Source organism: Oryzias latipes, chromosome 13 (assembly GCF_053564925.1).
Source record: "Oryzias latipes strain Hd-rR chromosome 13, Olatipes_Hd-rR_3.1".
Lineage (NCBI taxonomy): Eukaryota > Metazoa > Chordata > Actinopteri > Beloniformes > Adrianichthyidae > Oryzias > Oryzias latipes.
In genome coordinates, this window is record NC_136249.1 from 35,820,209 (window position 1) to 35,835,000 (window position 14,792).

The following is a 14,792-nucleotide window of genomic DNA, read 5'->3' on the forward strand; positions in this document are numbered from 1 at the left end:
GATGGGTTTAATCAGTTTGCCTCATGGGACTAAAGCACTAACTCAGTTTGCTTGTGCCCTACCTCCTTTTTAGTGATTTTGACACTTGAGTTGTGCAGCTCCTGTATTATTTATGTATATTTTAAGACAGTAGCCTTCCAGCCAGGCTTTTAAGGTTGATATTCATTAATAATATCAATATCTTGACTTTTTCTCTCTGCCATACCCCTCTGGTCTTTTGCACAATGTGACAGCTGTGTGAACGTCACAGCTGCTGCATTAAACATGTGTGTTTGATCTGAACTGATGCAGGTTTAAAAAACTGTGAAAACTGGAAAAGGTAAAAAAAAAAAAACGTTTTTTTAAACAAGAAAACAAAAGTTTTTAAAACTTAAAAAAAATTCAGCAAATGTTTCATAATGGAGAGTAAGTACCTCCTTTATTGAATGAAAGTTTAGAATAATCTGTCTCCGGTTCTGAGGCGCCAAACGTAAAAAAGACAATGAGAAGTTTCTCTGAAAACAGGAAATGGATGTTTCTGACATCGAGAACAACCAGAAATCAAAAGAGCTTTTATTTGATGACAGATTTCTGTGACGTTTGCTGCATTTCATCTGAAAATTGTTGAAAGACAGTCATTTATCCATAAAATGTTGATCTTCTTGTGGGGAAAAGTTCAGCATCTCAGCCCTGAGTCGTAACGAGACGTTTGAACTTTAAGACAACGCCACCTGTTCTGCTCAGAGCAGCATTTCAACAGAAGAACCTGAAAGGAAACGTCAAATAAAACTGAAGTTTAATCCAGGTTTGATGAATAAATAGATTTTACTGGTCTGGGCGTTATTGTAACGCTTAAGCATTAAGGTGAAGGACAAGCAGCTCCAAGCCCTGAAGGAAGATCATGTCCTCCTGTACCATGTTCTCCATTTGCTGATGCTAATGGGGAACTCAACCTTCTCCCTTCAACACGACGACAAAATGTTAATGAACAAACCAATCCCGTACTGTCTCTAAGGTCCGAGTCGGTCTGAGTCACCGTTTCTATGGCAACTACTCTGGAGAGTCAGCAGTGAGCCTGTTGGAAGGCCACACTCCTATTTAAAAGTGGAGCACATGAAATTTGTCAAACGTTTTGAACAGCGACCGTTGCAGGCGCCGCCTACTTTTATTGAGGCATCTGATTGGTAATAATAATAATAATAATAAACTTTATTTGTATAGCACCTTTCCAGATAAAAATCACAAAGTGCTTCACAGTACAACACGATAAAACAACAGTAAAACACAGTAAAAACACATGTTAAAAAGAAATTAAGAAAAAGCTATTTTAAAAAGATATGTCTTTAGCTGCTTTTTAAAAGAAAACACTGAGTCCACAGATCTGAGGCTGAGAGGAAGAGAGTTCCAGAGGGATGGGGCCACCGTGGCAAAGGCTCTGTCTCCTTTAGTCTTTAAACGGGTTCTCTTAACAGCCAGCAGACCCTGGTCACATGACCTCAGTGACCTGCTGGGAGTGTATGGCTGCACCAGGTCTTTTATGTAGACTGGTGCTTGGTCATTAAGAGCTCTGTATGTTAAGACCAGGATTTTAAAATGCACTCTGTAGTGGATGGGGAGCCAGTGCAGCTGCATTAACAACGGGGTGATGTGTGAGAACTTGGATGACTTGGTTAAAAGCCTAGCAGCAGCGTTCTGGACAACCTGGAGTCGTTCTAGAGATTTTTTACTTAAACATGTGAAGATGGAGTTGCAATAGTCGAGACGGGAGGATATAAAACTGTGAATGAGCATCTCCATCTCAGAACGGGACACGACTGGACTCAATTTTGCAATGTTTTTTAGATGATAAAAACAAGAGCGAACGAGTGACCCGACATGGGAGTCCAGGGATAAAACCGGGTCTAAAGTTACACCTAGGTTCCTGACAGAGGGCTTGATAAAAGAAGCAAGTGGGCCGAGCTCATGGATTATCTTGGCGAGACAACTGTCAGGAGCACAAACTAGGACCTCAGTTTTGGCTTCATTGAGTTGGAGAAAGTTGTGATTCATCCAGCTCTTAACTGAGTCCAGACACTTTTGTAAAGTCTGTATTTTAAAAACATCCTGGGGTTTAAAAGACACATAAAGCTGAATATCGTCAGCATAAAAGTGATAAGAAATGTCATTAAAAGAACTTAAAATATGCTGTAAAGGCAGCAGATATAAAACAAACAATAAAGGTCCCAAAACTGAGCCTTGGGGCACACCAGAAGTGAGAGGAGCAGAGGAAGACTTAAACTTGGAGAAGACAACAGAGAAAGATCTGCCAGTCAAATATGATGAAAACCAGTTTAAGGCTGATCCGGAGACCCCAACCCAGTTTTTCAGCCTGTCCAAGAGGGTGTAATGGTCCACAGTGTCAAAGGCTGCGGTCAGGTCCAATAACAGTAACACAGAGCATTTTCCTGCATCACTCTGCATCAGGATGTCATTAGTGACTCTGAGAAGGGCTGTTTCAGTGGAGTGAGCTCTGCCAAAACCTGACTGAAAATGATCAAATATCCCATGACTGTCGAGAGCAGCTGTAAGTTGTTTGGCAACAACCTTTTCTAAAATTTTAGACATGAAAGGAAGGTTAGAAATGGGTCTAAAACTGCTCAAGAGGGAGGGGTCAAGCCCAGGTTTTTTAAGGAGAGGAAGTACAACAGCTTCCTTAAAGTGCTCAGGGACTTGACCAGACAGCAGAGACGAGTTCATTATTGACAGGACACAGGGACCAATGGACTGGAAGACATCTTTGAGCAGAGAAGTTGGCAACGTGTCGAGGGAGCAAGAGGATGACTTCATTGTGCCAACTAATCTGACTAGCTCAGGGAGGGAAACAGGCGAGAATGTGTCTAAAATCACAGGGCGAGGCGGACCAGGAAAAGAACCAGAGCCAGGACCAGCTGTGTGACACAGAGAGCTTCTCACAGATCTGACCTTTTCAATAAAAAATGATAAAAACTTTTCACAGTCATCATTGGAATGGATGGGAACGGCAGGTGGACTGGGCATAACAATATCACTAATAGTGTTGAACAGCACTTTAGGATTACCTCTGCTTTTGGAAATGAGATTAGTGAAATATGCAGCCCGGTCAGTTTATAACCTGAATAACTTGAACTACAGATAAAAAAGCGGATTAAGAAGAAGATGTTAAAATGGTTCTTCTGACCAACAATGACTGAGCAACAGCTGTGTATTTATCTATAGATGTTTATGGGGTTTTGGCTGCTCGGTACTTACTGTTTGGAATGCCGGGGGGGGGGGGGGGGGGGCACTTAAAACCCAAAGTGATGAAAAAGCCAGTGGAGTTGCTGATAAAAACTCTTGTTTTTGTTAATGTTGTATAATTAACTTTATGTCCTCACAGCTGTAAATCCTCAGGAGGTATTATGTCATTAAACGCATTTTTTAAATGTATATCTTTAATCTTAAATTGTTATGTCTTTTTGGCAGTTTTGCGTGTTCCTGTTTGAAGCTGAAAGAGAACAGCAGCACACTAAACCTCCTAAAGTCACGCAGTTCCAAGGGCTGCCCATTAGAGGGCGCCAATTCTCCAAAAGAGCTCTGACCATTCAAAAAAAGGAAGGAGAAAAGAGGCTAGTCCTCTGAAAGACACCTTGAGATAACATGGGTGATTAAATCCATTTAATTAAATAAACTGAAGCTAATTAACTCATGTCACAGTAACTTTACTGATTTTAAATGCGGTTCTATAGTTCAAAACAAGACTTACCCTGACATGTTGTTAGAGACAACCCTGATACTTTAAAGTAATTATCGAAAAATGTTGAGAAATTGTTGATAATTTTTTGAATCTGCAGTCATCCAGCCCAGCCTCTGCTTTGCTTCCTTATTATTTGAAACATTTTTACTTTTTCCACCATGCTGTCCAGATGAACCTTTAAATCCCAAACATTTACTCCTTTGCATAATTAGAATTCTATATAATAAATTATGCAAAACTGCTGGAGGTTTAGCATTTAAACCAGAGAGCTGTATCCTGTGTTGAAGTTCAGTACCTATTTTGTTGTGTCATGATGTGACAGCGATGCAAATGGGAACACAATGCTTTACATTTACACTTAACTAGTTCCAGTTAAGTGTTTGTTAGAAAGGGCACGGGGGTGAAACAGGAAGATGAAGCACCTCCCTCCTAAACACGAATTTCAAATATATCTCAGATACTTGATCATATCTTTATTAGTTTCCTGTAAAGTTTCCGACCCAGTGGTGCATTCATGGCTGCATGGTTTGTGTGGCTTCCTTTATGGTCATGGTGACGATGTGTTCCAGTGAAATGCCCCCGTCAGTGTGTGAACTGTGTGGGACCTTGCTGTCGTGTTGAGAATGGAAAACAAGGGATCGCGCTCCAATCTTCACTCTTCTTAAAAGACGACAAAGATTCTCAATGCTGATAAAGAAATCTACTATCTTTACAGGAGGAGGGGTCATGTGACTACCAAATTCTAAGAAATATGAAACAGGAAAAGTAAAGCTGCAGTAAAATTCTAACCCATACACAACCAACAAGGACCAAAAAATACGATTAAGTCATCTTAAAAATAAATGCAGACGCTCACCCTCAGCCCTGTTTGGTCTTCTATGGAGTGTCTCAATGTACCACCAAGTAAAGGTTATGAAGAAATATCTCCAACAGAGAAACACATGCTTGTAACATTTTGTTTTTAAAAGTCCAGCAGCAAGCGGCACCAGTTTAGTCCCTCCGTTCCATCAAACTCTGAAGGCTGCAGTGGTAAAGTGAGCTTTACTTTATGGTTTTCACCGTACACAGGCAGGAGGACTGTGACTCGTGTCATGCTTGTGTGTTTTTAACTGACATGATTACCTTCCTGAGGACCAATGAGAGTGCTCACACTGATGGTGAGTACTTAGAAACCTGTCCTCAGAAGTGTAGAAAAACCTGTAGATGCACACACACACACAGATTCCTGTTTGTTTATTTTACATTTCAATCTTTTCTTATTTAGTTTTTGTAGTTTATTCATTATTTAAAAAAATAAAAAGTCAGCAGAATATCAACAACATCTAACTAGGATTATGATTGTGTGAGGCCCAAAGGCCATAACGTGTGTACAAGGAAACAAGCAGAACTTTAGACAGTTTTCAGGCACAGATAATTCACATATAGTGTGGGTAATATATATGCATGAAAGGAACACTGGTGACCAATATTTTCATGAGAAAATATAAAAACCTTTCAATGGAAATGTCTCCTTAAGCCAGGAAAAGTGTCTCTTTCTTTCTGCTTCTTAAAAACAGCAAGAAATTAGAGATTAATAATACGTTACTAATAACTTTGACACTCTAGTTCTCTTAACAAAAAAAAATTAACAAAATAAAAATAGGAGCTCTGAGTTCTCATTAAATAGAATCATTGAGCCTATTATTTTTGAATGTCCTTATATCCATTTATTACATTTCAGGTGGTTCTGTCTGGTGGTCCAGACACCAGAACATAATAAGATGACAGAAACACAAAACCAAATCTCTTGATTTTACATAGAACATTTCCTTTCTTAACTACGGAAAACTTAATGATCACTGAAACTGCTATGCTTTCTATTTTATAAAGATCCAGTAGACATCTGTGTAGAATAAAAAAAACATACCAATACACATTTGGATTTGGATTTATTATACCACCTTATTTCATTAAATTTACTTTATTTTATTTTATTCTGTTTTCTTATTATGATTACAAGCTGCTATGGTAACGCACACATTTCCTACGTGTGGGATCAACAAAGTAATTCTGATTCTAAATGAGTTTATGTGACCTGCCTGTACACCTGACATGTGAAGCTGTACACCAGAGCTGAAACTCAAAGAGAAATACGGTTCAGATCAGGGGTTTCCATTCCGGTCCTGTGTGGGTTCCATGTTACCCTCCTTATAGAAACTGGATTCTGATCATCCGGCTCTGCGGAGGCCAGTCAACGTCCGTCAGTAAAGGCTGGTGGTTTTGAGCAGGGAAACGTGGGAATCCTGCAGGTTGACCCTTGATTTCTGTCCCTGATGTGAGATTCAGTAGTTTTCCAGTTTAGACTGTTGGATTGTTGTTTTGCATTTTTAGATGCTGCTCACACTCTGGACTGCTGTGGTGGTCTGGGACCTGCTGCGTCTTTCTTTTCGTGACAGTTTCCTCAGCAGAGACTCTCTGAAGATTCGGCACATCAGAAAGTAGATGATGGGGTCGAGGCAGACGTTGAGGGCTGACAGGAAGAGCGTCGCCTCCTTTAGCTGAAACAACACGAAGTGCGAATACCAGCTAAAGCCGAATTCTGTCATCTGGCACAGAGTGTACGGTATGCGGAAAACATGGTACGGCACAAAGCAGATGAAGAAAACTGCCAGGATGCTGTAGATGCTGCGGTTGGACTTGCGGCAAACAGCAGAGGTGTCCTGGCGCACACGCTGGTACGACTTGTAGAGGCGATGGGCGATTGATGTGTAACAGAAGGCCAGAACGAGTAGCGTCAACCAGAACAAGGACACAAAGAAAAATGTGGACGCCTTGTGCCACAACTTTCCTAAAGGGGTTTTCAGCTTCATGCAGTCTCTGGAGTTTTGCTCATTCGCTGGCAGGTTTGTCAACAAAACGTTGGGCAAAACGATTAAGAGCAGGAGACTCCAGGTGAAGAAGGCCAACACCCAAGCAAAGCTGGAACTCTGCATGAGCTGCAGTGAACACAACACACCAAACCTGGGCCTGCAGGAAGAGGACGCTGTGGGTGAAGGAGTGTGGCGGATAATCTTGACATATCGCTCAAGGCTGATAAAACATATAAATATGATGCCCACATACATGGAGAAGTAAAAGAGCACAGCGCTGTATCGACACATGATCACTGGAAGGTACCAGCTGCCAAGTCCCAGCTCAGACATGATCCTGAAGGGGAAGGTGCCCAGCATGAAGAGGTCAGCCACCACCATGTTCTTCAAGTAGACCACCAGACCGGACTCTGCAGGAACCCTGAAGAAGATCCAGGCAGCAACGCCGTTCAGAGACAGGCCCACCACAAAGATGACAGAGTACAGCACGGGGAGGACATTCTTGGTAAAGACGCTGCCATAGTCCGAGAGGCTGGTTTGGAGTTCAGTGGAGTTATTCATCCCTGCAAACAACACAAACAGCACACCAGCAGAGCATGAGAAGGTTCCCCCCACACTTTTAGATAACACATTTTTTAACGTGTTATTTCAACGTCGCAGTTTCTCTGTTAAGTTTTGCTTGTTTTTGTTTTTTTTACAGTGCATTGTGTTCTGTATCCTGATTGGCTGTAGACCTTGTCAATCAATGCGTAGCCTCCGTGCCATGTCTCCTGCAAAGAATGTGTTCAGCTTGCCAAATCGACATAAAACTTTGACCAGAACTTTGTTTTTTATTCTAGATTCATGGACTTCTTTTTCTACAACGGTTTAAACAAAGTGTGAAAATGTTCAAGAGATAAGTGTAGAACAGGTAAAGTGAGGAGTATGCGGGTTTAAAACATTTGTAATTCTACTTCCTGTATTTCATCCATCGGGTTACTTTTGACAACTCCTGCCATAAACAAGTGAACTTTGCATTAATTGTAAACTAGAGGCGGTGGTGGACATTTCCTCCAGGGGGGAAAAGCTTCTGCAGAAAGCTGGTGCATGTTCTCTGCATGTTCTCTGCATGTTCTCTGCATGTTTCACGCAACACAAAGCTCACTCTGCTGCAGCACAGGACCTTGATGTTCCTGAACTGAACACAAGTCCGGTGTGCTGGTTCTAATCCACACAGAAATTATTATTCCTACACACAGATCCTTCCTACTTTGTTTCATCCCAATCCAAGTCAAACTGAAGCCTCAGGCCTCTTAAGAAAACAGAACAGTTGCAGGGATGGAGGGCGACGCCCTGCAGCCCTCTGTGATTCTGCCCTAAACAGCTTTTTTTCCAGCTTCCCGGTAAACCCAGCCGCTTTGGTCTGACCTTTTGAAGAGATCCAGCTGCTTCACCAACTCTGCTGGAACAAGGAGAAACTCTTCCCTAACGCCTTTTCTCCTGTTTGAATGTGTAAGTCAGAAAACAAAAAGCCCTGATAAAGAAATTCAGGAGTTACAAATTCATCCAGGAGGATATTCGCTGGAATTCCAGCATCTCAAACATTCATGACTGTTTTCAGCTCAGCTAAACATCAGCTGGAGTTTCAACACATTCCAGGGAAGCATTGAGATGCTTTTCCCAGATATTATCCAAACATGAAGATCAGAGTCCACACACTAACAGGAGTTTAAGGACATTTCCAGGGAACTGGACCCACTCATGACCTAAATCATGGCGGAGGTTCTCAGTTCCTTTGTGTACAGAACACTGAAGTATTCTCACAGCAGGATCCGTCTTCACATTCGAATTGTTCATAATTTCTGACCAAAGCTTAACTTTTTGTAAAAACCTCCTCAACAGTAGTGATGATGGCAGATCTGACGGATAAAGACCCGGATTCTGACCCAGCAGAAAAAAAAATGTATAAGAAAGCTGCTTAGTCCAGATTTAGCAGCTTAACTTGCCGAACATGAACGTAAGCGACAAACAGAACTTCATAAAACATCACAAGAATTCGCCCAAATGACCGTCCGCCCATCCTATAATACTGAAATCTGGAACTAGAACGCAGTAGCCTGAACAGAATCAGAACCACCTGACTTGGCTCTGCTGTGAGGAAGCAGTATTTATAAATGCACATTCATTTATGAAGGTGTAGGTTTTTATTCCTACTTCCTTTTTGTAAGAAAGCCAATAGCATTAAAAAAACCAAATGTTCTTTGTTCTACTTTTTGGGTTTTTCAGAAACCTTTAAAGTTTTTCAAGAATTACAAATGCAGAGCTCCAAACAGGCTGAGCTCTGACCTTGTCTGTTCACCAAAACCAGAAGATGAGCAGCAATTAAAAGTACAAAAGTCACGATGTCGTGGCGTTTCATGGCTGCCATTACTGGAAGGAGCGTGAAGACAAACTGTATTCAGGAACTGAGTTGCATATATTTGCCTAATAAAGTCATTTTCACATGAGAAAACTTACAGCACAAAAGAACGTTCTTGCCGTGTTCTTGGCCGTTCGTTAGCGTTTTAAACCACGTTACATCCGCCGTTTTTTTTCTATTAAAGCCTTTTAAAAAATGAAGTTCCTGCCCCGCTGCCTCGCCGGATTTGACCTGCAAATTTTGGCCGATCAGATCAACCAGAAGGGTCAGCTCCACTCAGTTAGGATTGCAACCGTGCTGGTGTCAATTGGGGGGTCGCATTGTGCGGTTGTAAGGTTCCACACCCAGTTCCTGAATACACTCGCTCAGTTGTCTTTTCACTCTTTCAAATAATGGCAGCCATGGAACGCCATACATTGTGTTCGGGTTCTGTTTAGTTTGGTTTTAGGTCTTTGGGTTCTGTTTAGTTTGGTTTTAATGTTGTTTTTGGGTCATATTCTGAGTTGCTCTCGTCAGTTCCACCAGTTCCAGGTGAATCCTGATCACCAGCTGTCTTCATTTTGGTTCGTCTGCCTACAGAAGCGTCTGGGTTTCAGGTCATCTGCCTTGTCCCAGTTTTGTTTCTCCACAGGTTTTGTTCAAGCTTATTTATTAAATGTCTACTTCCGGGTCTCCCCTTGTTTTTGGGTCTTAACACAATCGGTCCGTCTCACAGACATGGTGTGTTTCTTGTGCTCGTCACGATGTCACCAGTCTGTTTTGTTCTTCGTACTACACCCACAAACGTTACAGAGCCAAACGTTGGAAAAGTTTTAAATAGTGACCGGTATGAACTGTTTCTTTATTTTAAGTTAATCCTGACAACAATATTCGCCACAAAATCCATTGGTGACGTGCTGCACGCTCAGGTTGTGGGTGTGGTCATCCATGTGGCTCACAGTCTGTTTTTAACGACATTTTTAATGATTTTGATGTTTATTGACATGCTTTGTTTTATTTATTCCATATTCTCTTTTATCTGGTCTTCTAACGCCGTCCATCAACAGATTCCACGTGTTTTAACATGAAGAAGAGAACCTACATCACTCCTGTTCTCCAGTCAGTGTCAGATTCAGGATGGATTGGAAGATTCTCCTTCTAGTTTTTAGCCTTTCTATTCATCAGATCTCCTTGGTTCTTCCAATCCCTCCAGAACTCTCAGATTCTCGGGTTCTGCTCTCCTATCCATCCCCCCTAGGAGAACCAGGACTCTGGGCGAGGCCTCGTTCAGTTCCGGGGACCTCGTCCTCGTTTGTGGAATCATTGACCTGTAGATCTTGGAGTTCTGTGGTGATTCAGATGAGAATTGACGACGCATCTTTTCCATGTAGCTTTTAAATTACTCGTTTAATCAACTTATTTTACGGCTTTGATGGTTTATAATTCCTACGGTTTTATTTAATTCTGAAAAACACAAAAAACATAACCAAATAACATTCTTTTCTTATGTAACGCTACAGGCTTCCATACAAAAAGGAAGTGGGAGTAAGAAAAAACCTACACTTTCATAAAAGAATATGCATTACAGTTTTTCTCAGTCGCTTTAGTACAATTGTCAGATCAGAATTGAAGTTGCAAATACGTGTGTGCATTTCTCAAAACAATTTGTACAAACAGCAAAACACTATGGATTTCTTGCAAAAGCCTGTAACTTGTTCAAAATCTTTAGTTCATCTCTCAAAATTAAGTCTTTATGTCATTGAACATGTCAGTGCCATCAGAACGTCAAGTCCTTGTGTCATTGTCTACGAACAAGACAGTCAAATGACTTAGTCATGTTGTCAATATAACTGTGTACTTTAGAGGGAGGTTCTGATGTAAACTATGGCTAAAGTTTGGATGACAATTATTGTAAAATGTAAGTTACACCTTTTTTGTTTGATTGCAAGAGACTGGACAAGATTCCCATTTACACTTTTATTGTTCATATTGTAATTTGTTGACAGACCATGTCATACCAACATAGAAAAAACCCACTGCAAACAGTAACACAAAGGGGAAAAAAAGATAGGACCTGTCCAACAGTCCAGGCAGTGCAGTAGGTATTGGTGTGGTCTTCCTACACCTCTTGTCGTTCCTGTATGCTAGGCCACAAATTCTCATCCACATCACAGCTAATATCCTCTCTTGCAATGCAGTGAAATATGTTTGTCACATTATGACAACTTGGTCAACCATTTTGCAGTTAATGACTTATACGATGAACTAATGACTGGGTGTTTTGAGGAGTAAGACTATTGCACAGTGAACTATATAATACATTTTGATCAACATGACATAAACAATTGATAATGTAGCAAAGAGCAGAGAATTGTACATAATCATTTGCATGGATGTACCAAAGCAATTGCAACTTGTTCAAAGAAGTGAGAAACTGCTTATATGATGTGCACAAGTGACATCATGATGTGAAGATTGAACTAATATTCATTCATTCATTTTCTTAACCGTTTTTCCCTTTCGGGGTCACGGGGCTGACGGGGGGATTGAACGAATAGTTTTGGAAATTTCATTCTGATCCGAGAATTGTACTAAAGCGACTGAGAAAAACTGTAAGAAGCTATACTGAAGCTGCCTATTCATTTATTGAACAGATTGAATATTTTTTCCGGTGAATTGGGTCTCATTTCTGTCTTCAGAGGTTTTTTATCTCTTAATCTTCTCACAAATAGCTGTGGTTTTCTGTTGCCACATGTAGAAGAAACGAAAAGTTCTAAAGTTATATTTACTGCATTGACCACATGTCAGACCGCAGACCACAGGAGGCAGAAAAACCTTTGCAGAGGAGTGTAGCCACAGCCTTTCCTTCCTTTTTGTGTGTGTTTTTAATCTTACGCTTCAACACTTTTAGAGCTGTTATTGAATGTTATTGAAAGAAAGTGACAAGTCGTTTCTAAAATAGTGGATCCAGTGCTGCACTTCTTTAGAATAGGAGGTTTAAAACAGCAGCACTTTAAATATTCACTGTAACACTAAGTAACTATCAATCCTGTTTTTGACCCTTTAAAATACATCGGCCTAAAAAATACCTCAAAACTATGTCAATGTTTATCTGAAGAGATTTACATTTAAATTGAAAGGATAAGTATGTTTTACATTTATGTGTGTGTATGGATGGACGGACAGATAGATACCCAAGTTAAGAAGCAGTATACGAAAAATTACAATAGTTCATAAAAACATTGATGAATTAAAAGAATAAGAATAAAATACCGAGATAAAAACGTGACTTTTACACACCATAAACATTAGTTACAAGAACAAATAAAAAGACAGTTCCATAAATTTGACTGGAAGCATGTTATAATGTTACTTATAGCCAAGATGAGAGAGTTCTCTGAAGCATTTAGCCTTCATATGTAAACAGACACATATATGTCTCCTGTTTATTCTTTACAGGACACATGGCTCAGAGCTAATTGATTGAAAAGGTCTACATATATGTATATAGTAAAACAAATCTTTGTCGGAGACAGAAGATTTCTAAAATGTTTCAGAACAAACATTCAGATTTAAAATCAGGATCTTTGGACAATTCTGGACCTTTGTCGGATCAGAACCAAACCGGATAAAGTGTCAGAAAAACCAGAACCGTCGTAAAGTTCTGTGAAGCGCATGGACGGAGCTCACCTGTAAGCTGCGCCTCCGCCGTCCATGCAGGTGTGTTCTCCTCCAGGAGCCAGCGGCGTCTGCAGAGGCTGCAGCTTCTAGGAGCGGGGGCGCGCCTGGGCGGGGGCGCGCCTGACGGAGATGCGCTTCCTGTTTCTGCGGCTGCTGGAGGCGCATCCCGGGCCTCACAACTTAGCAGGAGCTCGGCTCTGAAGTGGAGCAGATGGGTTTCATGTAAAGAGTTCGGTTCGGTCTGTGATCGGAACCCCGCACACCCACCCCACCACCGTGCGCGTCACCGACAGAACAGCGCAGATGAGAGCTCCTCTCAGAGGAAACTCCTCTTTAAAGAAACTGTTCGTGTTCGGATAAACTTCTGCTATAAACGTGTGTGTGTGTGGGGGGGGGGGGGGGGGGGGAGGGTTGTTTTCCCGCCAGGTGCTGCAAATAAACAGGAAAATTAAAAAAATAAAAAGCACATTGCATCCCGCCTTAAGGGATTTTAATGCGTTTTTTTAATAACCCTCACATTCAGCTTGAACAGCCTGGAAACATCCCATCATAAACAGTCATGATGAACAGGCAGCGTCGGTGGACTTTGGTCATGTTCGTCCTGAACCTGCAGTCAGAAGTTCTCCTCCATGTTCTAACTTGCCAATCTCATGTTCCTATCAGTGTTCTTGACCTCGTGGTCACCTTCTACTTCCTCTTCTTCATGTTGCCCAAGGACACAATGGCCGTCAACACAGGGGATTCGAACCCCCATCCAACAAACTGCAGACGCTCAACACACGGATCCACATCCTCTCCTGGTTCCACAAGTCAAACGTGGCGTCTCCCCATCAGCTCCAGCCACATCCAGGGACCTCCTCCAACCCTCTGCTGCTGGGGGGCATCATGTCCGGTTTTTGGGGGGGTGTAGCTCAAGTCAGAGCTGGAAGCTGAGTCTGCAGAGGAAACACTAAAAAAAGCTACAGAAAGAGCAAAAACAAACTAATCTGAACCTCTGAGTCCAAATGAGGATCTTTGTTCTCCAGAAGCAGCACAAACTGTCAACAGCAGGTCCACATGACTGCCCCCAAGAGGCAGCAGCGAGCAACTGCAGGGCAGAACCCTGAAGGGGAAACCCAGTGAGGCTCTGCAGGCTGGATGTTTGTGGACACGGGCCGCTGCAGAGGCCGCCGCCCACACGCCGGGGCTCTGGCGGAGAATGGGAGGAAGAGGAATCCAGCAGGGAGGAGGAAGATCCCAGACGTGCGAGGAGGAAGCAGAGCATCTCCGCTCATCTCTGCTGGAACAACACTGAGCGTCTGTTGCCGGGAGACAGCTGCTGGGTTTCTTTATTTGGAGGGTATTTGAAGCTGAAGATGTCACGTCCGTCACACAGCTGCCCCAGAAAACACGTCTTTGTCTTTCTGAGTGATGCTCCATCAGCCTCTACAAGTTTGTCGTCACAACAGGAGCATCGGGTTTCTCTGCCCAAAGGCTCCAGGGGGGACGCCTGAAGAAATTTTTCTGTTTAAGTCACATTCGACCTCTGTTGACCTCTGCCATGTGCCCAATGCAAGCTTTTTTATAATTCAGAGACTGCTCTGAACCGGAGCGGCACCATTTTCTCTCCACCTTGCAGGTTTCTTGTTTCAGAGAACATGTTTGAGCGTTAAACCACGGTGCTACTCGGTTTAGTCTGACAGGCTAAGGTTTCAGGGGGGCAACAACATGGAGTGTACTCCTGAGGGCTGGAAGGCATCATTAACAAAGTGGTCATTTATACTAGGACTGATACTATGGGAGCTGGTCTCAGAGTATTTTCTCAGAATATCACTAAGTACTGGCTGAACTGTGTGTTTAAACTCAGACACAGAACGGTCAGTTAAGGTTCTTCTAGGCTGTTTCTTATTCACTGGGGCAGTAGCATGTTCTAATGCAGGGGCCCCCAAATCCAGGCCTGGAGGGCCGGTGTCCTGCTGGTTTTCCAGAATTGCTGCCTTACCTGCTGCTGATGACCTGGATCAGGTGTGTTTAGCCAATAAGGAGCTTCAATGGCAGGTTGGTTGCCATTGGTTGGAGAACATGTGGGACACCGGCCCTCCAGGCCTGGATTTGGGGGCCCCTGATCCAATGTAGACTGGAAGTGATCTGAAAGGATGGGGGCTATGAGGAAGTG

At 42.3% G+C, this 14,792-nt stretch overlaps 1 protein-coding gene across 1 annotated transcript; it reads right to left on the reverse strand.

Moving 5' to 3' along the window:
• Window positions 1–4,948: 4,948 nt before the first annotated feature.
• Window positions 4,949–13,003, reverse strand: LOC101169302 (P2Y purinoceptor 14-like). The gene is made up of 2 exons (XM_004075188.4): window positions 12,647–13,003; window positions 4,949–7,142 (listed from the first exon to the last, which is right to left on the reverse strand). The coding sequence occupies exon 2, from the start codon at window positions 7,138–7,140 to the stop codon at window positions 6,097–6,099; it is 1,044 nt and encodes a 347-aa protein (XP_004075236.1). The 5' UTR covers window positions 7,141–7,142; window positions 12,647–13,003; the 3' UTR covers window positions 4,949–6,096.
• Window positions 13,004–14,792: the final 1,789 nt, after the last annotated feature.